This window comes from Podarcis bocagei (genome assembly GCF_964188305.1).
Source record: "Podarcis bocagei genome assembly, chromosome: 7".
NCBI lineage: Eukaryota > Metazoa > Chordata > Lepidosauria > Squamata > Lacertidae > Podarcis > Podarcis bocagei.
In genome coordinates, this window is record NC_138132.1 from 52710741 (window position 1) to 52735507 (window position 24767).

At 41.0% G+C, this 24767-nt stretch overlaps 1 protein-coding gene across 3 annotated transcripts in view; it reads right to left on the minus strand.

Annotated features, from left to right (window-relative positions):
- Window positions 1-24767, minus strand: part of ANKRD11 (ankyrin repeat domain containing 11) — a 203999-nt gene that overhangs the window by 41568 nt on the left and 137664 nt on the right. For all 3 annotated transcript variants that reach the window (XM_081201094.1, XM_081201092.1, XM_081201093.1), the window contains exons 3-4: window positions 24018-24162; window positions 14288-14426 (exon numbers count right to left, since the gene is read on the minus strand). In XM_081201094.1, the coding sequence (XP_081057220.1) occupies window positions 14288-14426; window positions 24018-24104 (226 nt within the window). In that variant the 5' untranslated portion in view covers window positions 24105-24162. The remainder of the gene's footprint in view (window positions 1-14287; window positions 14427-24017; window positions 24163-24767) is intronic.

Below are 24767 nucleotides of genomic sequence, written 5' to 3' on the forward strand. Positions count from 1 at the left end.
CTTCAAAGTCCATGACACCTTTCGTAAAGGCTGTTCTCCAACTGGAGTGCTCGCAGGCCAGTGTTTCCCAATTGTAGGTTTTTATACTACCTTTTTTCTAGATTTGCCTTGAGAGAGTCTTTAAACTTCTTTTGTTGACGACCACCATTACACTTTTCATTTTTAAGTTTGGAATAGAGTAGTTGCTTTGGAAGACAACAATCAGGCATCCAAACAACATGACCAGTCCAATGAAGTTGATGTTGAAGAATCACTGCTTCGACACTGGTGATCTTTGCTTCTTCCAGTACAGTCATACCTCGGGTTGAATTTTCCGGTTGCGCGCTGCGGCGACCCAGAAGTAATGGAGCACGTTACTTCCGGGTTTCGCCGCTCGCAAATGCGCAGGCGGTCAAATGACGTCATGCTCATGCGCAGAAGCGGCAAATCGCAATCCACGCATGCGCAGACATGTGGACATGGGTTGCGCTCGCTTCTGGATGCGAACGGGGCTCCGGAATGGATCCCATTCACATCCAGAGGTACCACTGTACACTTGCATTAGCTCGCCTGTCTTCCCAAGTGATGTGTGAAATTTATCAGAGACACCATTGATGGAATCTTTCAAGGAGTTGGAGATGGCGTTTATAAGTGCTCCATGTTTCACAAGCATACAGTAAAGTTGGTAGTACAATAGCTTTGTAAACAAGCATTTTTGTTTCCCTGTGAATGTCCCGGACCTAAAACATTCTTCACTTTAATCAGGAGAAAGCTGCACTCGCAGAGCTCAGGCGATGCTGGATTTTGGCATCAATGTCAGCCCTTGTGGAAAGATAACTGCCCAGGTAGAAGAAGCAATCAACACTTTCCAACGTTACACCACTGAGTTGGATTTGTGGCGCTGCAGAGGGGTTGTTTTGTGCTTGTTGGTGCAGCCCTTTTGTTTTTTGGATGTCAAGCAATAGGCCAAGCTTTTCATAAGCTTCAGCGAAGATATTTAGGATGGTTTGGAGGTCATCCTCTGAGTGTGCACACACTACATTGTCATCAGCATACTGAAGCTCTATGACAGAAGTTATGGTAACCTTACTCTTTGCTTTCAGCCTACTCAGAATAAAGAGCTTTCCATCTGTCCGATATATGATTTCTACTCCGGTGGGGAGTTTCCCTTCGACAAAGTGTAGGATCATGGTGATGAAAATAACAAATAGAGTGAAAATAACAAATAGAGTTGGGGCAATAACACAGTTTAACACCTGATCCCACGGTGGGTGGTTCACGTTGAAAGCCCTTGTTATCTGCAATTGTTGCTGTCATATTATCATGGAGGAGCCGAAGGATGTTCACAAATTTATCTGGGCAACCAATTTTCAGAAGGACAGTCCACGGGGTATTATGATTTACAGTGTCGAAGGCCTTAGTCAGGTCAATAAACACCATGTACAGGGGTTGTTTTGCTCTCTGCATTTTTCTTGAAGCGAAGCTGTTGAGCGGTGAAAATCATGTCCACTGTCCCCCTAGAAGGTCAAAAACCATTTGGGGATTCAGGAAGGGTAGCCTCAGATACTGTTAGGAGATTGTTTGCTAAAATCCTTGCAAGAATTTTGCTGTCCGCAGCTAACAAAGAGATGCCTCGATAGTGTCCACAATCCATTCTATCACCTTTTAAAAGAGATGGATAATTTTGGCATCCCTAGAGTCTGCTGGGATCTGCTCTCTCTCCCAGTCCCCCCCCCCCGATGAGCTTGTGAAGTTGTTGTGTAAGTTCAATTCTGTCCACTTTGAAGACTTCGGCAGGTATCCCATCAGGTCCGCTGACTTTGTTGTTTTTCATTTGGTATTAACCATTTGGTATTAACTGTACAAAACTCTCCCAGATTTGGAGCTACTGCAAACTATCTAGTTCTACCCCCTGCAATGCAAGAATCTCTACTAAAGCATCCATGACAGATGGCAATCCAACGTCTGCTTAAAAATCTCCAAGAAAGGAGAGTCTGTTACCTTCTGAGGGAGTCCATTCCACTACTGAACAGCTCTTACCACCAGAAAGTTCTTCCTGAAGTTTAGTAGAAAGATCCTTTCTTGTAACTTGAATGCATTGGTTCAGGTCCTACCCTCTGGAGCAGGAGAAAGCAAGCTTGCTCCATCTTCCATGTGACAGCTCTTCCTATATTGAAGATGGCTATCAGTCTCCTCTTTTTCATGCTAAGCATACCCAGCTCCCTCAACCATGCCTCATATGGTATGGTTTCCAGACCCTTTATCATCTTGGTCATCCTCCTCTGTACATGTCCCAGCTTGTCAATACTCTTGTTAAATTGTGGCACCCAGAACTGGACACAGTATTCCAGGTGTGGTCTGACCTAAATTATATTGCAGGATCTGCAGGTGATGTCCTGTTTGATGGTATAGTTGAGATTCCTGCATTGCAGGGCCCTGGACTAGATGACCCTCAAATTTCCTTCCAACTCTACAGTTCTATGATTACGTATATGCCTTATGTTCTAACCATCCTGGTGCTTTTGAAGGTAGTTATGATTCCTACTGCAATGCGCAGAATCTTCAAATGCTTCACATGCACAGGTGAATTATGGAAAAAAATCCCACATGCCTGAAAATTAAATACAGGCTCCTAAAAATTGGATTTTGTCTCCTATGTTTCTCCTCCACCATCAGACCTATGTAGTACGTGGCTGATATCCTCATGACAAAACAAAGCAGAGTTGTTGATCTCAGTGTTACCTACTCAAATGCCTCCTCCATGTTAGAACCCGGTGACCTGCATGTTATCTTAACACACATGAAAAAGTAAAAGAAAAAAGGATTGCAATTCCTCATCCAAGCTATTCAAAACAGGGATGACAAGTATAGATTTTCACGCTATCCCATTTAGATTACCTGTAAATCCAATTTAAAGCAAAGATGAAGAGGCACCAAACTCATTGTTCTAATAGGCATCCGTGAAATCAAAAACCCTTCACAGCTAGATTTCAAAAGGAAATTGTAGGTGAAAATTTTAAACTATTAAAAAAGTTTTATAATATATTATTTCAATCTACAATGATTAAATGGGCTCAGGATATCAGACATAACATACAATTGGAGGATTGGGAGAAATTATGGACAGTAAATTTAAAATTTACTGACTGTATTTTACTAAAAGAAAACTACATCAAAATGATGTATTGATGGTATATTATGCCAAGAAAAATGGCTAAAATGTATAAATCAAGTTCCAACAAATGCTAGAAGTGTAAAGAAAAGGAAGGTACTTTTTATTATTTATGGTGTAATTGTAATATAGCTAAAAGTTATTGGGAAATGATATATAATGAAATGAAAAAACTTTCGTAAAATCCCCATAAGATTTTTTGCTTGGAATTTTAGGTAAAGATTTGGCAAGAAAGAAACACAGACTTTTTATGTATGCGACTACGGGAGCAAGGATATTATGGGCACAAGGATGAAAAAGTGATAAAGTACCAACTAAAGAAGAATGGCAAAGAAAACTTACAGAATACGCCGAAATGGCAAAATTAACGGACAGATTAAGAAATAAGGACAAAAAATCCTTTAAGGAAGACTGGGAACCATTTGCGGCTTATTTACAAAAACAATATAAGGAATTGGACTCATTAGTAAGTTTCGAGTAAACACTTACAAATAGCAGCATTAATTGTTATTAAAAGATTATACGTAAAGTTCAAATTAGGATAGGATAGGGAAATAGCAAGAACTGGGGTGATATGAAAATAACCAGAATGGGAGTTGATTGAAGTCCAGGGGGATGGGTGGAAATTGGGATAGAAATGATTTATATGATGCTTGAAGTATTATTGTATTAATGGATTATTATTTTTGAAAATGTCAATAAAAATTATTTAAAAAACAACAACCACCCTTCACAGCTTAGATAGCCCCGTGGTCCCATTTAGAGGCTTCTTCAAGCTCTTGTCTAAATCAGAGTGATCAATGCAGCCCCAGACACACAAATACAATAATTTAGGGAGGATTCAGACATTCAAAATGAGATGTGCCCTGGTTGCTACTGGGGAAGCATTTGATTGAATGCAGATAGAGCTAGTTGAAAATTATTCCTGTGATCACAACAGCTGGAAAATGCTTCTCTGCAATAGTGGAAATTGCCACTTAGAAGCTGTGGTTTGTTCCACAAACAGTGTGGGTCAAATGGCATGTTTTGTACTCACAAATGTATGTCAGTGGTGAGGGACCCTTTTCAGTGCAACAGCTGAATTCACTTGTGGACAGCATTTCACAGTGATGACCACAGACAGAGGCTAAAGTGAGCAACAGGTATGATTTTTGCCTTTGAGCAGCAGGCTACATACAGCCACAGAGAAGTCAGAGGTTTCCACACACCCCTCACACCTTTCCATCCGGGCAAGCAAGGCCTTATCACAATTCAAGCACACACTCCAGTCAACCAAAATCAATCAAGGAGAACACAGAGCAGGGCCAGTAATGGATGTGGACTGGGGAGCATCTTCAGGGCCACATGGAGAAGGCTGAAGGGCCATTTCTAGACTCTGAGTCTGAGGTTTCCACTCCCTCCTTAGGGACAAGTTGCATGAAAATATTTCTGAAATGCTTTCTATTCCTGCCCAGTCTCCTAAAAATTATTTTGTTGCCAAGGAATTTAAAATATTTTTCATACTTTTGCTGTTGCCCATCAGGAAATGAAAAGAAGCCATTTCTATTCCTTATCCCTAAACCAACCCACCAGGCTGGGAAGTATTTGACACTGTTCATAACAGCATTTGTCAACAAGGAAAGGCTAGTATTGATGGATATATTTCTCGGTCCCTGAAGCTTGCTCTCAATTTCTTCCTTTCAGAAAGGAAGTTGCCAGGGCCAAAATGACAGGACAGCACCCCTCCCTCCCCCCAAGCCAGATCCTTGATGCCAAATTTCACAGATGGCTGAGTAACTAGTGCTGCAGTTTCTAAGAATGATGTGTGCTAGACTAGGTACAATGTACTACCATTATAGGGTGCGGCTCGGAAGGACACCCCCCCAATTCATTTAATTCTATGGTTGCTAGGTGAGGACAGTCTCTTGGCTTTTTCCCTTAAGCAAAAGGGCTAAAGTTACACAAATAAAGACCCAATGCAGAACAGCCCGTTGGAGTCCACAGCTGCACGGATGGTATTAAAGCCAGCAACAGAAATACAAACAAGTAACAGTTTCATACACTAAGACATTTCTCAATAAGCCAGCAATTCTCACGGATTCTCCAGCCAATTAAGCAACTTGTGACTAACAAGCCTGTTCCCATGGAAGCCAGTTCAACCTATATCAGCAGCAGCCGGTTAAGCAACCCAACAATGTTCATATTCCAGGATGGGGGGGGTGGGGAATAATAGCTGACAGTTCATCTGACTCATCACGCATTGCTAATCCACTAATTAGCATCACAAACACGTTTAAAGATTAACACAGTGGATGCTGAAACACATCAGTGTTTTGTAAAGACACTGGAGTCAACTAGACCTGCCTTTCTTCATGCCACAAAGGTGATCAGGTGTGTAGAGCAAGGTAGGTCACAATATAACCCTGTTCTTTCAAAGCCTGAAAGATTCAGTGCCACCTATTTGCTAAATGAAGACAATCTGGGGGTTAGGCAACACCTCTCCTTAGTGTATCTGGTGCTTCGCAGGGCCATGAAGATGTAACATCACTTCAACAGGAGCAGCTGCTGATGCCAGAAATGGCATATCGTAAATATAACACTGTAGCCAAAGTTGATTTTGTTCAGAGTTTTCCATGGAATTTATTAGGGAAAATATTCAACAGCTGACTATGAACTGATATGGACCTTGCTCTTTATTTGACGGATTTCAAATACTTGTGGCCTCTTTTAGTGGACAGATTCTATAAGACGTGTCTTTTTGGTCGTATCATGGATGTGGGGATCTTTTGCTTTTAATACGTATGTTTGCTGTAATTGGTTTTAGGTTTTTAGTATTGCATTGTAAGTCACTTTGTGTCACTTTTGCAATAATAGTAATAACAAACAACAAAAACAACAATACTGACTCTAAAGTAACTTAAATATGGTTCCTAGTCCTGGAATCTGACACACGATGTGCATATGTGTATTCATGAAAGTAGCAACAGACTTTTTTCTGGCTCTCATGATGTGAAGAAGTCTATCTGAAAGCCTGCAACACATTGCAGTAAGTTCTAGTGCTTCTCCTAACCCAGTATCTCATGATCACATCAGTGCATCTCAGTTCCAATCTCAGTTCAGGCATGAACCCTTAGCTTTAGACAAAGCACTTCCTTTCAGTCTCCCATGTGCAATATGAAGATGATAATACTGGTCATTCAGATTGTTTTAAGGATTACTGTGACTGTGTATGTGAAAAGTTGTTCCTGAGCCTGAACAGAGGTGGACTGGAGTAAGACAGATAAGTGAAAATACAAGGCTTGCTTTCAGAGACCACCGGTGTGTTTTATGGTTCTTTACTTCAGAGGAAACTTACATTCTATTGCAGCATGAAAGGCCTGTATTTGAAGAAGCAGAAAACATTTTTCTCATCACTTGGAGTCAAGAATCTAAGTGTCCTCCACAAATTCCCTAATCACATGTACGTACTGGGTAAAGTGCAATGCAAAATTCCAATTTTTATGAACATGTCCAATGCTGGGAGGTAACCAAAACTTATGTCTAGTCCTCATGAGGTTTTTTTTGTTGTTGTTGTTAAAAAAAATAATCTGTGGGTGGGCTGTACCACTTTAGACTGCAGGTATATCAGGAAGAATGTTCAAGCCTGTCATTCTCTTTGACTTGATAGTTTTCTTATGTGCATGAATGCATTGATTGATTGATTGATTGATTGATTGATCATACTGTCATGTGCACACACCCCTGCTGCCTGAAGTGGCACAGCCCAAACACAGGTTGGCTATTTCCACCTAAACTAAGTCTTCGTCATAGTAGCTGCACAGATGAGAAGCCAGGCAGTGTGAGGTTTTGGGGGCCTTTTATTATTTGTTTTGGTGAAATTCCATTATTTCCACCTGTGCTTGTTTACGGTACTCTCTCTTGCTCTGGTGCTAAAGAGGACTCCGGACTTGGACTGAAGTGTGACTCACAACTTGAATGCACTGCTACAGCAGTCAGGAAGATGACCATGGCCAGCAACACAATCTCTTACATTCACAGTATCAGCATTGCTATCACACTGCAAGGACTATGCACCTCTGACAAACATCATGAGTCAGGCATCATCTACTCCCTCCTCTACCTTAACAAGGAACTGCAGAATACAGGATTGAAGTCAAAACAAGACGAGGTAGGGGTGTGTGTGTGTGTGTGTGTGTGTGTGTGTGTGTGTGTGTGCGCATAAAACCACCCAAGCAGCTTAAAACACAGCAGCTTAATGACAGGGCAGAATCTGCAGCTGCTAGAATGACAGGCAAAAAGGCAGGTTAATGATCAATCTTCCACAGATGGATCTAAGGGCAGCAGTTTTCAGATTACCACACACTGGGTTTAAATTGCCTTCTGCGTTCTGAAGATTTCCCCACACCCCCAGTTTCGAATGAGCATTGGATTCTCCCTTCCTACAGTAACCAACAGTGAAATCTTGCACTGTGCTGGTAAACAACTGCTGCATTCCACTCCAAAGATAGCCAAGCTCAACTGACCCAAAGACTGTCCATAACATGCTGTTCACTTGCATCTTAGGAGAGATGTTGGAATGATTTAATATTTGGAAGAGTTCCCTAAGATGTTTTGGTGACAGATAAAGGAAATGTAGAATCTTCTATTTATTTCTCTAGTATTGTGGATTTCCTTTACCCCATAAAACTGTGGTAGGGAGAAGTGCCATTGAAGTTCATTTCCCCTTCAAAATAACATTACTAAATAGCAGCCAATGGCAGGAATGTTGAACTTGGACCCTAGTTTTAAACAACAGTTCAACTATGGAGCACCCTTGTAGCTAAGAAAAGTCATTTTACCTCTACAAAACAGAATAACAATTTTCACAGTATTGTTGCAAGGATTTAATTGTTAAATATTGCAACCCATTTTGCATTCTCAATACAAGACTAAACCCTAAAAGCCTAGATTCAGGTAGACAAACTTAGTTGGTCTCGAAGGTGCTACTGGACAATTTATTTATTTATTTATTATTCCTAAAAGCCTAGACATCAGATCACAATAGCTTACCTTGGAGCAATCTGGAACTAAGAATTTGCAAAGGCTTGTTTCAGTATTTTTATTATGAGTGCTGCGAGCAGGATGCATAATGTTTTAAAGTGCTGCTGTTTTTAGCTGTATCACTGGATTTTTGAAAAAATAAACAATTCTTTATGTTTTAAAGGAAACTGCTTATTTTAAGAGTTTTATGTAAGCTACCTTGGGAGGGCTTGGTGGCATATCAATATTTGATATAAATATTTAATATAGAGAGAAATAAACAGTCTCCCATAATTACTTGACATTTGCCCACTACCACCATCTGGACCTCCATAAAGAGAAAAGGCTTTCTTCTCACAAAGTCTACCACACACTTTCTCTCCTCCCTCTGTAACAGCAGCAGCCATATTATTCTCATTTGAAAGGAGCAAAAAGGACTATGGTAGCCTGTGTGTGGCTTTGAGAAGCTGCTCTGTTCCTCAGTTTCAAAATGGCCAATTTCCTGAAGGCTTTAATATTAAACAGGCCTCTCTATGCCAGGGGTGAGTAACCTATGGACTGCCAAATGTTGCTGAACCACAACTCCTATCATCCCTTACCACTGGCCATGCTGGCTGAGGGTAATTTGAGTTGAGTCTGAAAACACCTAGAAGCCACTGGTTCTCCATCCATGCTCTATGCCCTGCAACCCAGTCAAGTTTCAGAAAGCCATAGCTGCATCTTCCAACCACCAGAAACAGAGGAGTCAAGGGAATTCAGAGCATATGTTAAAAGCATTCAGTGTGGCCTAACTGAAATAGCATGCCAACCACTAAATAGCATGTGTTGAAACTGTAGAAGCAGGCAGACTACATGACACAATACAGATATACAGAAAGGAAGAAGGCATACAGCTCTAGGAGGAGGAGTTTGGCACCTTCAGTCAGATCCATGACTCAGCCAGCAGCTCACAAAAAATCAGGCAGGAGATTACAGCCAACAAGAGCAAAGACAGAATTTTTGGAAGCTTCCCCTGCTGACCAACTGCAGCAGCTTTACCATCACTCAGGTCATTTCAAAGCCCTTCTACTATGGCTCCTGCTGCTGAGACACCCCATCACCAGATTTAGTGATCTGAAGAGTGCAGAGCTTAGATTTGGAAGAGCTCCAAGCCCTTGTCTCAACACAGCACCAAAGAGCTGCCTGGGGCCGCATTAGTGAGAAAGGATTTCTAAAATATGTTCTTGGCCTCTGCTTTCTTGTTCCATTCTGTCTTGGCTGCATCATACATAATTATATACAGAATACAGTTGCCCAAAATGGGGAACGGCCAATGTTTCTAGCACACTTTGGAGGCTGCTGGGTGTGGCATGGGGGGGGGATGAGAGGAACAAAATGTGAGACCTGTCAGAAGAGGGAAATATCAGGTAGACTATGGACTGTTCCCTCAAAACAGAGTTGTATCAGGTATCCCAAACAGATTACACTTTTTAATATAGAACAAGGCAGGAAACCATCTCAGTAATTCTGTGAACCAATAAAAAGATGCCACCTCTACCATTCTGTATAATACTGGTCTGCCTTTTAAAACAAACACATCACCAACATTTGTGCTTTGCTTGCAGCACAAAGATCTGAAGCTTCAACTGACTTTAAATGTGGCAGACTCACCTTAGTTTAGAGATTTTTAAGCAGACATCAGGGATGCTGCAGTGTGCTTTTCCCACCAGCAGGGCTTCATGACCTGCAAGGTACCTTCCAACTCTATGATTCTATAAACCTGACTATTTGAATGGGTTCAAGAAGTATGATATTTGTCCTACAAGTAATAAAAAATGATAGTGTAACATGAGCTTGAACACTGTGTGCAGGCCATGTTCTCCATGTCACGCTAAGTGGGGGAAATGCCTTTGTTTAGCATTCTGAGAATGTGCTTCTAAATCATCACACTGAGATGTAAATAACGCAGCTCAATAATAAAGCTGCTTATTTCTCCTCAACACATCAGCCTTCCTGTGTGCCCTACATGTTTTCAGCTCAAGCTGAGGAGTGGGAGTGACTTCAAAAACATTTCCAGTGAACAGATGCCTACTAACTGCATCTTACCACTAGGAGTGGAGGAAAGAGCTCTGGAGGCTGCTGTAGTTTATCACATGAGTGGACACGGGAGTAAGATAAAGAAGAAAGAAGGAACCATGTGTAATCTGTCATATCAGGGAAATAATGGACAGAACACATAGCCCACTTTTGGACCATAAGTGCAACCATACATTATTCATACACCAGAAGCAACAGCCATACAGAGTTGCTTCAAGAGCAATCTCCACCCAGAGTTCGTCTAATCCTGAGGTATTTCCTCCTTTTTCAAATGTCATCAATGCCAATTCTCTCTTTGTAAACAAATCAAGTGCTGAATTCACTTTGGGTTTTTTATTATTACAGTGGTACCTCAGGTTAAGAACTTAATTTGTTCTGGAGGTCTGTTCTTAACCTGAAGCATCACTTTAGCTAATGGGGCCTCCCGCTGCCGCTGCGCGGCAGCTGTACGATTTCTGTTCTCATCCTGAAGCAAAGTTCTTAACCTGAGGTACTATTTCTGAGTTAGCAGAGTCTGTAACCTGAAGCGTCTATAACAAGAGGTACCACTGTATTTATTAAAGATTTTCTTGTGTAACAATCAAATAAACAACAACAACAACAATTGTTATCCCAGGATTAGCAGCCATGGAGACAATGGCTTAATCAACTCAGATTGCAAACAAGCACCTCACTCTCATATGTCCATTTATTTTACAAGTTTGATTTGTCATGATTTGTTCTTGAAGTTATGGAATCTAAGGACTTGGGCTTTACTGACTTAGTATATGTTGCAGGGCGGGGGTGAAGGAGAAGTTGTAGCATTTGTTCCCTTCTCTAATGTGGGTTGGGGCAATTTAAAAAAAAAAAATGAGACCTAGTTTTGTCTGCATCTTTAAGGGGTCCACAAGTCTGCTTGCTGTGCTGAGTGTTCCATCAGCCCCTGTTTGTGATCAAATAACTCCAGTCTTCCTGTCCAGCTTCAAAAGGTCTGAAATATTCCCTGCAGTTGCACTGTACAAAGAAGCACAGTGCAACAATGGGGGAAACCCAAGACCCCACTCCAGTTCTAAGTTGGAGAGGACAGCTCAGTATTTTGGGTGTCAACACTAAGAGGACCCTGGCAGCCAGGAACAAAAACTATCTCCGGCTCTCCCTCCCACAGTTCCACATTTGGAGCTAGAGCAGGGAACAGGGAGTAGTGAACATTGCAGCAGTTACATTGGGCTGTAGAAGCCTGATGCAACTGCGGGTATGATTGCTATCCCCCTTCTCAGGTCCAGACATGAAGCTAGGGGTTGTTTCTGACCTCATAAGGTCAGAGACCAGAGGAGGGGCACAGCATCCTGGCAAGCATAATTTTTGGCTTGGCTACCTAGACATGGCATAAATTGTGGATCACTGCTCACTTGACTTAACACACACAACCCTGCAAGCTTACACAGCAAAAATCTCATAAAAATGAGGGGGCCCACAAGCAGCTTAACACAATATTGGCATAAGGTCCCTACACAGCACTGATAGGGAAAGCAGGATGGGGTTGGTGCTCTTCCTCCTACTAACCATGACATTTGGGAAACTTGTCACCCTGAAGGTGGCAACCTTACATTCTGAGGACTGACATGCCCAACATAGTGGCTTACAGCTAAAGGCACCTCTAATTCCCAGTATACCTGCTGCTATACTAAGGGATCCACCAATTTCTACTGTGATTTTTAGGGACAGAGAAAATCTAGCATTAAGTGAGACTTCCTAATTCCCACTTTATATATATTTAGAAGCAAATTTTACACTTGAGGGGGAAAGAAGTCCTTGGAGACATTGAATCACAGAGGCAGCATTTTCACAAACAAGGATGCACTATGGTAGCTTTCACCAAGCTGGTACACTCCAAATGTTTTGGACTACAACTCCCACCCATCCAAACCTTCCAGAAGGCACCAGCTTGGGGAAGGCTGCATCATAGGAATGATTAGTCATCTGTGAGACACATCTAGCCATGTTGATAACTGCACTCAGCATAATGGGGCCAACTGTGGCTTCTTAGTGCAGGCAACAGTAAAAATACATCTGACAACAGCCTTCCTGTGTTGCCCACTATTTATGCAGCACACTCATCATAAGAAGCAAAAGGTGACAGATGTACTTTACTGCTGCACTGTTTTGGTAACACAACACAAATTCATTGAGATGGGAGATGGGGGAGAAGAGAGAGAAGTGCAACTTAATTCCTTCCCCCCCCCCCAAAAAAAAAAATCCCTGAAAGTTATAAATTGGCAGCTATCAGACTATTGCTTTGCCAAGCAAAAAGCAGAAAAAATTGGACATTAACATGGTATTAAGTTTGGGGAGGGGTTTGCTGGAACTCTATTTGAACCAATATGTTTGGACTGACCAACAAATGGAGCTCCTCCTCATTCTTTTGGCAGGGGTATTGAATGCCAACCTCATTGCCCTAAGCTCAGCCTAGAGGAAGACTGCAGAACATGCACTCAAATTATTGTGCAAGAAGATGGAAGATCTTAGCATTATTTTCCACAATATTACAATTTGACTGGCATGAGTTACTCTGGAGGATGTTGGGTACATAAAACTGAAGGTGGCTTCCCAGATCCAGTTGCGAGATACGTCCATGGGTCAAGAAAGTGAATGTGTGCAGCTAAGGGGGTGAAGAATTATGCAAGCTGTAGTCCAAAACATCTGGAGGACAGCAGACTGGAGAAAGCTAGCATAGACCAAAACAAGAAGAAATTACTGTAAATTGCCCCATTCCTCTGGCAAGAACAAGCACACCTTAGTGTATTTCAACAATGCCAGAAGCAAAGACGTTCAAGTGTATGATAACTACAAATGTATCGAAACACATAATACTGGCACCACTCCCTCCTCCTGTAAACTGCCAGCCACTGCCTACAAAACAAACAATCACCACCTTTTCAACTGTATCCAATGTTCAATTACCACCATATTGATATCCCTGGCACAGATTAGGTACTTGCATATAGTGTGCAAATGTTAAGCAAATGGCTTCTTCTTGGTAGTGGGAGTCCATTGGTAAACTATAAATTTAGGTTCCTCTTTCCATCAAGTCCCTCCCTTACAATTTATACCAACATAACTTTAAACTTTAAACACTAAGACATGGCACAGAGAGAAGAAAGTGTAAACTGATGTTGTGAATTCAGAATTTTGCATAGCAAGGGGTCAAAAGTGAATACTATGAAACATTATGAAACTACTATGAAACATTAAACTTCCTAAAGCATACTGTTTAGGACAGTCGGTGTGTCTGTCCAGGCCACAAACAATGTAAGTTGAACAGAGTGAACAGAGATGCAGCTTGTTGAGGAGAAAGAAAGACACCTTATGCAATATATCAAAAGCACATGCTAGCATGTCATTCAGAACAGCTTTCTTAATAAGTTAATTGAAAAAGTAATTGGAACCCTTGAAGTCAAAAGCTTCTATCTATCCAGTGAGACTGACATTATTTTCTTTGTAAAATTTATATGCTGTCTTTCAATATAATCTCAGGATAAGTCATACAATAAAAACTATGTAACTGAACTTAAAAAAATCAATAAGCACAGAACATCAGATAAAAACTAAGCAACAAAATAAACACATTTTAACAGTTAAAGTCTCATAAACTAAGGAAATAGTTGCCTAGCACCAAAAGAAAGAAAAATAGGAGCCAAACAAGCCACTTGCAGCAATAATTCCAGAAATAGGGTGTCACCACCAAGAAGCTCCTCTCCCCACCTCAGTTACAATGGAGGCACCCAGAGGATTGACATTCCTTCAGAGCGGCATTCTCCAACCTAATGCCTCCCAGATATTTGGACTACAATTCACATCGGCCCCAGCTAGCATGAATATCCTAGCAGGAGGTTATGACAGTTGTAGGCGAAAACATCTGGAAGACACAAGATTGAGGAAGGCTGCTTAAGACCTTAGCATTCCTCCTGCACCATTCCACACAGGAGGCCACATTTTGCAAATACAAAGTTATTTCAAGTGCTTATACCCTGCTCATTAGCCTCAGAAAGGCTTATAAAAATCAGCTGTAAAACAGTCCCTTACCTGTATCCGAATCTTTTTGATCTCCATTTGTTCCAACAGTGAAAGGCAGCTTCCGTTTTGTAGCTCTCTCTTTCACCTCCTTGCCGCCATCACTCCGGTCCAATTTTGGAGTCTTGGTTAGAGAAACTTTATCTTTATCCTAGAAGGGAAAATAAGAGATATTCATAAGAATCTAATATTTGCAATCAGCAAAGCTGTTTTTGCTAAGCAAATTTATAGTGCCAGAGGATATTCAACAGACCTTACCAAACCTGTTTGTCCATAGAGAAGCACACATTTGCACATTCCCAGAAGCCAAAGTGGCAGCTGTAGGACTTTCCACCACCAATGGATTGACCCAACTATTGATTTAAAGGGTACCCCTGCAACATTTTAGCCTTGTAGAATGGTCCTGAAATACCTGATTAGGTAGCAAGTGTGCTACATCCAATATACATGTAATGGATGGGGAGTGGGAATCAGCTTGGCTGTACTCATTCTGGCAGCAATAGGAATCACTGTGATTCTGAACATGAGTGGTGCAGGCACCACTGAATATTGTCTGTGCCATTGCCTACAGTGGGCAACACTATTTACATCCTCTCCATTGCTTAGGGTTGTTGTTTTAATAAAATAAAAATATTTACTGGCTCTTTTCTTCTCCTGAAAACTTATTTGGAGCTTATAGGGAGGAAATACATCCTATGATTTAAAAAGTGAAATTCCTTCTTCCAAAATGGCAGAGATTTTCCCTGTGGCACATAACATTGTGAGCTCAAACTATTAGAATATTCTGGCAGCTGACCAGCCTGCTGCAAAGCTTCCCAGCCATTTATAGGATCACCCTTCCTACCAAAAAAAATGTACTTAAAGCATATGTTCTGTCTACATCAGCTTGTAATCTTGTCCCCGCTGTGTGCAGGAAGGGATGGGGGAAGGAGGAGGGGGGAGAAGGATGGTCAGTTCTCCCACCAGAAGGAAAAGATGGCAACAGTCTCCTATGAACATCCCACTTCAGTGAGTGTTTCACTCTTCACTGTCACTGTGGAATCCCATTAAATAACAATGGCAACTCTCAAACCTGTTTCTGGTTTTACATCTGTGTGGGGAGACAGCTTTTTAAAAATCCCCATAAAGGGAGTATACATTTTCTAAAATCCAAATCTGTTAGAAGCATCTACTATAATCTTAAGCAGCTAGATGACTGAGGCTTGAAGCCTTTTATGGAAAACCTCTCACACATACACACATATTATTCCTCTGAGACTTCGGAAGCTCTTGGTACCACAGATCCCTCTCCCTCAGAATGAAATGCTTCAAAATAACCTACTAAATGACCTACTGCACCATGTACCATTGCATGTCTTATAAACTCAGAAATTTTAAGGATGCCATGAACAAGAAGTTACAGACCAATGATTCAAATAGCTATCAAGGACCTACCAAGGCCTTATGTCTGTTTATTTAAAAGGAGTCTTTTGTCAAAGTTGCATTCCATATGATGCAAGCACAATTTGATGGGCAGAGCACTTGTAAGAAACCTACATATAAAAGTGGTTAGATCTCCAAAAGAAGACTTTGCCAGGAGATTCACATTCACATCAACCCAGCTCAGTTAGCGTTCTTGAATTTGCATTTGGAAGCTTAAAATATAAATTATTTTATTAAGCTTGGCATGTGCTTGAGTACTTTCGCTTTTTAAATCAGTGAGAGTTCTCTGCAATGCTGCTCTTGTAGCAGTCAGACTAGAATTGAGTAGGAAGTCACTTGTTCTAGCACTAGAGGCAAAATGTCTATCATTCAGGAGAGGAGATATGAGTGCCAGCACCAAAGCTTCAACTCTAGGATGTTTCTGGGATGTGTTTTGCACAGGCCATGGGCCCATTTGTTTACCTGCACAAATATCACCAAAAACATGTGCATGTGTGTCTGGGACTCTGTTTTACTTCAAGAATGTACCAGACCAAAAGGAATGCACTTTAATTTTGTTTTTAAGTAAACATGGGTAATGGTATCAACAATTTATTCAATCTACTGGGATTGGGGGGAGAGACACAACACAACAATGCTGACTGCATCACTCATAAGATTGTGGCAGGTGACTCGAAGTCATAAGACCAATGAATACACATTACTCCTTCCTCTTTCTGGGTTATTCTCTGACATGGGCCCTGGATGGGGATTTAAAAAAATATGTTTTTCTCCACTGGTCTGTTCTATTTACTTCACACTTCCTCAGAGTCACCAGCAACAAAAAGTACATTTCAGTCATAAAGTATTTGCCAAATGGGTTCCAAACTAATAAATCAGGAATCCTATGCAGTATGATCAGCTTCAGTTTCATACAAGAATTCTTAAACTGCTTTCATGTAACAAGAGTCTAACTCTGCTTTTGTGGGCTGTCAAGAATTAAGCAACATTCAGAAAGGGGGACATGCTATTAATATTTGTAAGTAAAAAAGAGAAGTGCCCTTATTAAAAGAAATTCTCTCATTGTTGAAATTTTAGGGTGCCAGAACAAATTTGCAAGAGCCAAAATAAAAACTATAATTTCTCTTTATGAACATTCTTTTTAAAAAGCATTCTCTAGCCTGTGAACCATTCGTAGGAGAGATGGAAGATACTATCTTCAAGGTTCTGACTGGAGTAGTGATGTACATCAGTGTACTGCACATATTTTCATATTTGTAGTTTATTCTGCCTCTAAGTTTTAAATTCATTTAGGGCAGAAAGGAACAAGATTGGTTGCAAACTGCGGAATTGAATAGCCAAGGGAAAAGGGTACAGAACTATGTAGGGCACTGAAGCCCTGCCTAATCCATGTACACAGTTCTCAGCTCCTACCCACCTTTCTAATCTCTCAGCAACAAATGGGCCAGAAACTTGACTGGCAAACTCCACAGTGAGACTCCAGTCTTAACATACACATACACACACACACACACACACACACACACACACACACACAATTTGCCTTTTTCTGATAAAGAAAAGCCTTAGGATGTTAATATGGGCAACTTCTTTCTTCAGTCCTGCTGAAAAATAGTGTGGTAACAATGCAGTTAATCTTTCCCACTACCAAACTCACGGGTGTGTTTGTCTCCCCGGCCCATCCTGACACTGGAAACTAACAACATTGTAAAAGTATTTTCCCACAGTGCAGGTTCTTGAAGAACCACCTTGAGTTAATTGAATCAATCACCTTTCCCCAAAAAGTGTACCAGTACCTCTTCAAATACACTCAGAAATCCCATTTTAATCATAGGGAATAATAATATCATCTTCATAGTACATGTAGTCCTGGGAACATAAGTTGCTACAACTCTTACTTCTAGAACATGGAGAATGCAGAGCGCTTACTGAAGTACATAAGCATGTGTGCGCATTCCGTGATGAAAGGCAAAGTCCCAGTTAAACCCTTAAAACTGGGATTTCTTAAACAATAAACACTTATGTAGAAAGCTTGATGCAGAGAATCTCAGAACAGCAGTAACAAGGGGTCAATTGTGCTTGTGTATACAAGCCAAAAATTATAATTCCAGCATTGTTTGCTATTTAAGAATAAATTTCAGTGGGTGAAAATTCCTGGTGCTCTCTGTCTCTCATGAAGAGAACCCTAGAAGATCCCTTCTGAAATCAAAATTGGATTTGTTATCCTGCTTTCCATTTTTTGCTCAGTTTTAAGAAACAGTTATAAACTTGCCAAAGCAACTTTAATAATGCTTACTTCAAAAAGATGCCATGGCAAGTACCATATTTTTCCATGTATGAGACTAGGGTTTTTTACCAAATTTTTTTTTTTAAGATTGGGGCTCGTCTTTAACTTGGAGTCCCCCAAAATAGGGGAGTGTCTTATACATTGGGGCGTCTTATACATGGAAAAATACAGTAAATCCATATGCTAGGAAACTTAAGATTCATTGCATGTGACCTTATGTCTGCCCCCTTCATATATTTTATTGAAACTTTTCATCATGCAATACAATAAAACAAACTAATGTGACAGGTAAAAGAAAGTCACTGATACCACATGGGCATTCAAGAGTAGTGCTAGGTCAAGAAGCACCCCAAGCTGTGAACCTGCATCTTCAAGGAGGGAGTATGATTTCATTCAAGGCTGGTTGTACACCTATCCATAGACCTACTGTTCCCCCAGATATTAGTCCTGTCTTGCACAGAGTACATTTGTTCGCTTCTATCCAGTACTTTATTGTCCCCAGACATTAGTTTCCTTCTATATGCTTTGAGCCATATCAGATGTCCTACTACATGTCTGACCCACTAGTGAGCAGCTACACATGTCACAGCACTATCACTTAGAAATGCCCTCACCCCCCACGCCACCCAAAAGGCACACCTGGCCTCATACACTGTCAATACTGTGTTGCCAGGTGAAAAATGGCGTTTGATGATGGTGGCACCTGCTGATTGAGTTTTGTTATTTGTGTTATTGCTAATGCAGAAATTTTGCTGGCTACTGCTACTGCAATACCACATTTTTGTTACTGTTCTATTTATATTTCAAATGTAATGTTCACCACTTTGAGGGGTTTTTGTAAAAGAAAGGTATGGTCACATTTTCGAAATAAAATAGAAGGGTGCTTGTACTTAATTATGAAGTGTAAAACACAGGCTGCAAGAGGCAAATTGTGTGGACAAGGGTGAGTGAGGAACTACTTGCCTAAGTCTCAACCAACAAGACAAACTAGTTCACATGATTACTGAACAAGATAGGCTAAGGGCAACCAATATGGTGTTCATGGAAAACAACTCCCACCATTTCTGACCACAGGCCATGCAGACTGGGATGATGGAAGCTGAAGCCCAACAACATCTGAAGAGCATTATGTTTGCTATCCCTGGGATCGACTTCTACAGTGATTGGCCCCAAGTCCCCTTACATACCCCGTAAGCCACTCAAAAGAAGATTCCTGTGCAACTCCCCACAAACAATGCACAACATGTGGAATTTTGCTATTACAAGAAGTGATGGTAGCTGAAAGTTCAAAAGGCTATAAAAGAGGATTAAACAGATTCAAGGAGGACAGGTATATTAAGCAGTTATTGGTCATGGTGGCTATATAGCAACTCTATGTTCAGACAAGGATGCTACTGTAAACCAGTGGCTAGAGAGCAAATATGAGAAAATGCTATTGCCTCCATGTCCTACTTGTTGCTTCCTGGGGGCATCTGGTTGGCCACTGTGGGAAGCAGGATGATGGACGAGATAGAATATAACAGTGTACCAGACTAAGAATCTAACAGAAAATTAATGAAGTGCATGTATTATGAATTCCATAATGCTGAGCATTGGGAAAGACTGGTGACTTCATAACCTGTTTGTGTACTTTCCAGGGGCACCTCAGAGCCAGTGTGGTACAGTGGTTAGAATGGCAGATGAAGACCAGGGAGACCTGAATTCAAATCCCCACTCAGCCATGAAACTCTCTGGGTGACCTTGGGACAGTCATGACAACCTCATAGGGTTGTTTTTATAACAGGAACCAAGTACACCACTTTGTGTTCCTTGAAATTATTATTATTCAGACATAGGGCCTTCTCAGTAGTGGCGCCCGCCCTGTGGAATGTCCTCCCATCAGATGTCAAGGAGATAAGCAGCTATCCTATTTTTAAAAGAAATCTGAAGGCAGCCCTGTTTAGGGAAGCTTTTAATATTTAATGCTGTATTGTTTTTAACACTCGATTGGGAGCCGCCCAGATTGGCTGGGGAAACTCAGCCAGATGGGCGGGGTATAAATACCCCTTTATATAAATAAATAAAGGCAGGGTAAAAATGGATTGGAACCAATTCATTTGGTTGGCTACTATGGGAAAGAGGATGAAGGCCTAGATAGATTTTTGGTCTAATCCAGCTGGTCAAGACAGCGGCATCACAAGTTTTATTCAAAAAGTTGAATTACTATTATATGCATGCTTGTGGGCAACACAATTCTGATTCTCTTTGCACTTCATCCAGGATGCTAGTTTCACTTTGAAGCTTAAAAACCAATGAACTTTCCAGTATGTTTTGAAAGCTTTGCATAACAGGCTGATGGAAATCCCCAATCCCAGCTGTGCTGCAACAAGGCAAGTTCCACAGTAACATTTTGGACTATAACTACTCAGAGAAATGTACAGCAAAGCTAAAAAGGTAATGCATTGCATCCCACCTCTCCTGAAGACAAAATTGTAAGCCAAAACAATTCCCAGCAGCATTTGCACCTCCTTTTTAACAACAGTCTGAAGTGGAAACATCCTTTAGAATGTAATGTTTCTTCTGTGGCTGGAATAAGTACATCAGATTATAGGCTCATGAGATGGTTAACACATGCTCTACAGATGTGTATTCATCAGCTTCACTGTGCTGAGTGTGTGTAGGGAATAGCTCTCACATGTAGCCCCAAACTCTAAAGGCTGATTCATATATCCTTGCAACACTGTGGTTGGGACTACATGAGACTGGAAATATATGAGTTGAGTTTCCATACAGGATAGCCAGATTGTGTCAATATTTATATTCTGCAAATTCTTGGTGCCCAAAGACTGCATAGCAACCATACAATCGAGCTGCCCTACCTGAGAAGCGAGCATAGCTCGAAGACCCCCACTACCTGTGCCTTTGCCATGCTCCATGGCATCTTCCTCTCTAATGAACCTTACAACTACAAACTCCTCAGCAAACTGACCTTTTCAATTACAGATAGGTAGCCGTGTTGGTCTGCCATAGTCAAAATAAAAAAAATCCTTCCAGTAGCACCTTAAAGACCAACTAAGTTAGTTCTTGGTATGAGCTTTCGTGTGCATGCACACTTCTTCAGATACCTGAAGAATCTGAAGAAGTGTGCATGCACACGAAAGCTCATACCAAGAACTAACTTAGTTGGTCTTTAAGGTGCTACTGGAAGGAATTTTTTTATTTTGACCTTTTCAATGACACTCAATAAAGTGTCATGTACATTAAAGTTGCAATTCACACAATTAAATGAAAATAATAATCATATTTAAGTCAGCTTTCCCCCAAACCAATACTGCACTGCAGCAATGAAGTTCTCAGATGCCTTCAATAATAGAGCAGGAAACTACTGTTTAAGGTTGGAACCCTCTTCCCTGCCCTTTGACTCAATAAAACAAAGAAAATGTCAGGGTCTGAGATAATTTGCCCAACTGAGGCAAAGTGGAAAAGTAACAGCAGAATGAAGAGAAGCTGAGAAGGAAAAAAACCAGTCACTCCATTGGCTCAACTTGGTTGCATGTAACCATTAAGCCAAATTCTGTGAAATTGCAATGAGATCTCACATAATGCCAGCACTATTTTGCTGCAAAGGCTGACGTTTCCAATTGGACAGATATGTGTGTGATTGCTGCAGAATGTCATAAGAACAACTGAATTTAGGAGGAACCTAGAATGGTATTGAGTCATGAATAAATGTGATCTGAACTTCTTAATCCATTTCTATCAGAACTGGTATCCCACAATGCAGCTATGTTCCAAAAATTCTTCACTCTGCAAGGACAACCCAGGCACTTTTACTTCCAACACCACAGCCCCCATCACTGCTTTCAGGCCCTTTGGCTCCACAAACGCAGTCTTGGAATAGTATTCACAGCAGAGTGAATTTGAGACAGCTGAAGTCATGAAAGCAGAGAGGCCTTTAGGAAGTGTTGACAAACACAAGATAAATTAAAAGCTATGCTCCCACACAGCAATCCCTGGAAGCAAAGGTCTAATGGCCAACTCCCTTTCCCCTTAGTCATTGTTTCAGCTCAGAGCACTAAAGTTAAATAGAAAGCAATGATATGTTGGTGCAGTCTCCTTCAGCCAATTAACTAAGCTCTAAAGCTCAGTCCCTTTGGAACCCTAGACTGAACACTTTACAGGTTGAGAAGTTCAGGGATAGGAATGCATAGACACTCTATTCTATTATTCTTGCTAAACCTTGTCAAATCTGCACTGTTGTATATGGTGGGAAAGTCATTTTAATCACATCCAGGTTATTTTATTGCAAAACTGGTTATTGTTCCCAGTGCTCCTGAGCCTGAAAAGTTGCAAGTCAGGACGGCTTCATATGACACATTTTAGCTACATTGGTAAAGAGGAGCATCTTCAAATATTAATGTGTGCATACTGGCCCCTTCACAAACCCCAAATTCATGTAGGTAGGAAAATATGTCATGTATAATGTACCCTCACAGCTAATGGAATGCCTTTTGATTCACACTATCATATATAAACATCAGCTTCTCAGCTATGAGTAGGAGCAACAAAACCCAGCCTGAAGTTAGAACAGGTTTTTCTTCTCAGCTTTTATTAATTTCAAATTTTGACATGTAGCTTTATCTTTCGAAAAAGACACAACAAATGAAATAGGGCAAAAAACCAAAGCAGAACAGAAACAAATCAGGTGTGCAGCATACTTTCTTAATGCAAAAGCCTTACACCACACGAAACTGGTATTTCCCTTTGCAACTTCCTGCACTCATAATTCCTGGGTTTCAGCTTTATTTTGCACAAAATGATCTAGGCCACACTGGCACTTTCTCCTTATGCCAATCAGTTAACACTAGGCAGCTATGCCTCAACATTCAGGTCTCCTTTTGCTACCTTTCACAACCATCTTGACAGATTCTAAGCTCTACTCTAACCCTAAAAGACAGGGTGGATATTAATTTACTGAACAGCATTTCAGACCAATGCAGTGATGAATTCACTACCAAACAAACAAACAAACAAACAAACCAACAGTCGCAAGCAGTAGATGAGGCCTAAAGACACAAAGCTTCTATCTAACTAAAACAATAGTTCACAGCTAGTAGTAGGATGAAGGAGGAAGTATCACAGCGTACCTTTTCTACCTTAATTCTTGTTGCTTTCTCATTCTCAACTATGCTATGGACCATGACAGAAGCTAATTGTGGGGGAAGTTATCAACTTAATGTAGCATCACCTAGATCAGTGAGTCTCAAGCTTTTCCCCTCACACACCACTTGAAAATTGCTGAGGGTCTTAATCATTTGTCTGCCTGTTGTAGCAAATGTAATTCCATAGAATTCAAACTGTAATGCAATAAAATAAAAGATTTTTTTGATTTTTTTATTTCTATACAGCTTTATATTTTTAATAAAAATCTCAAAGCGGTTTACAGCATATTAAATCAATAAAACAATAGCCAGGCGATGTTCCTCCGGCCTCATGAGGAGCCTCTTTTGTAGGGCTGGGTGAGTCTGGGCCTCACCCCCTAGGCCAGGTGGAAAGGGCCTTGCAGGGAGCGGCCTTCTCCCCTCACAGCTAGGCGATGCTCCTCCAGCCTTACGAGGAGCCTCTTTTGTAGGGCTGGGTGAGTCTGGGCTCTGCCCCCTAGGCCAGGTGGAAATGGCCTTGCATGAAGCGGCCTTCACGCCTCACAGCCTTATTTAATAAAATAAGCAATTAAAATGTCATTAAAAATTAGCACAAATATTTAATAATATGGATATGCTCATTGCTGTCTTCAACTACAAATCCATAGGCATGCCAGAGACTACTTAAACAAAGCTGATGGACCACTCATGGCCCATGGACTACTATTTGGGGGGGGGGGCAGACAAATGGGACATAATCTAAAATAAATTAAGGAAAGGTATTCTGTTTGGTAGTTCACAGGAGGTAATCAGTACAGCATACACAGAAGTTTGAGAACTACCATCTCACTATAAAACAAAAACACTACGGGGGGGGGATATGAGGAAGACAAATATACTAAAGGCACAGTACCTTTTTCCCAGTTTGTTTCTCCACCATGTCGTTGCTGAGAGAGAAATCTTCCAGTTGTGGTGTTTTAGAACACCCACCCTTGGGCATCGTTCTGCCTTCCTTACTTGGCCTTCATTTATGCTGCCATCGCTTCATCATCAACAGTCTGCAATGATAAAGGAAATACACAGATGTTCAAGCCACAGCTAACAAAAAGAGGGGGTGAGGCATAGTAATTGTTGTTTTAATGAACTGAAGTACTGTGCTGGCATTCCCAGAGTATTGCAAATTCCCAAAACAGTAGTTGAAAGAGAGTCAGGAACCAACATGGTCTTCCTTTGTACAGATAGAAGATAGACAACAGTCCCTCAAATACCAACTGTGAATACAGACGTACCCTGGAAGTTGAACGGAATTCTGAAAAGTTCAGAAACCAAGGCACGGTTTCCAATTGGTTCCTGATTGCACAGGCGCGCCAGAAACAATAGCCACACTGCACGTTTGGTTTCCAAAAAAAGTTTGAAAACAGGAACACTCACTTCTGGTTTTCAGTCTTTCGGGAACTGGAACGTTCGACTCCCAAGGTGTTCAGGAGCCGAGGTGCGACTGTAATACTTTATGGTTCCTTTAGACATTATAGCTCTCAGGGACAGGTATTCGGTGCCCATAGAGTGACCAAAGTTATCCAAAAACTTTCTTTGTGTTGACACACATAAAGACTTCTGTGATACCTTGGTGTCTTATGCACATGGTTAAGGCAATTAAAACTTA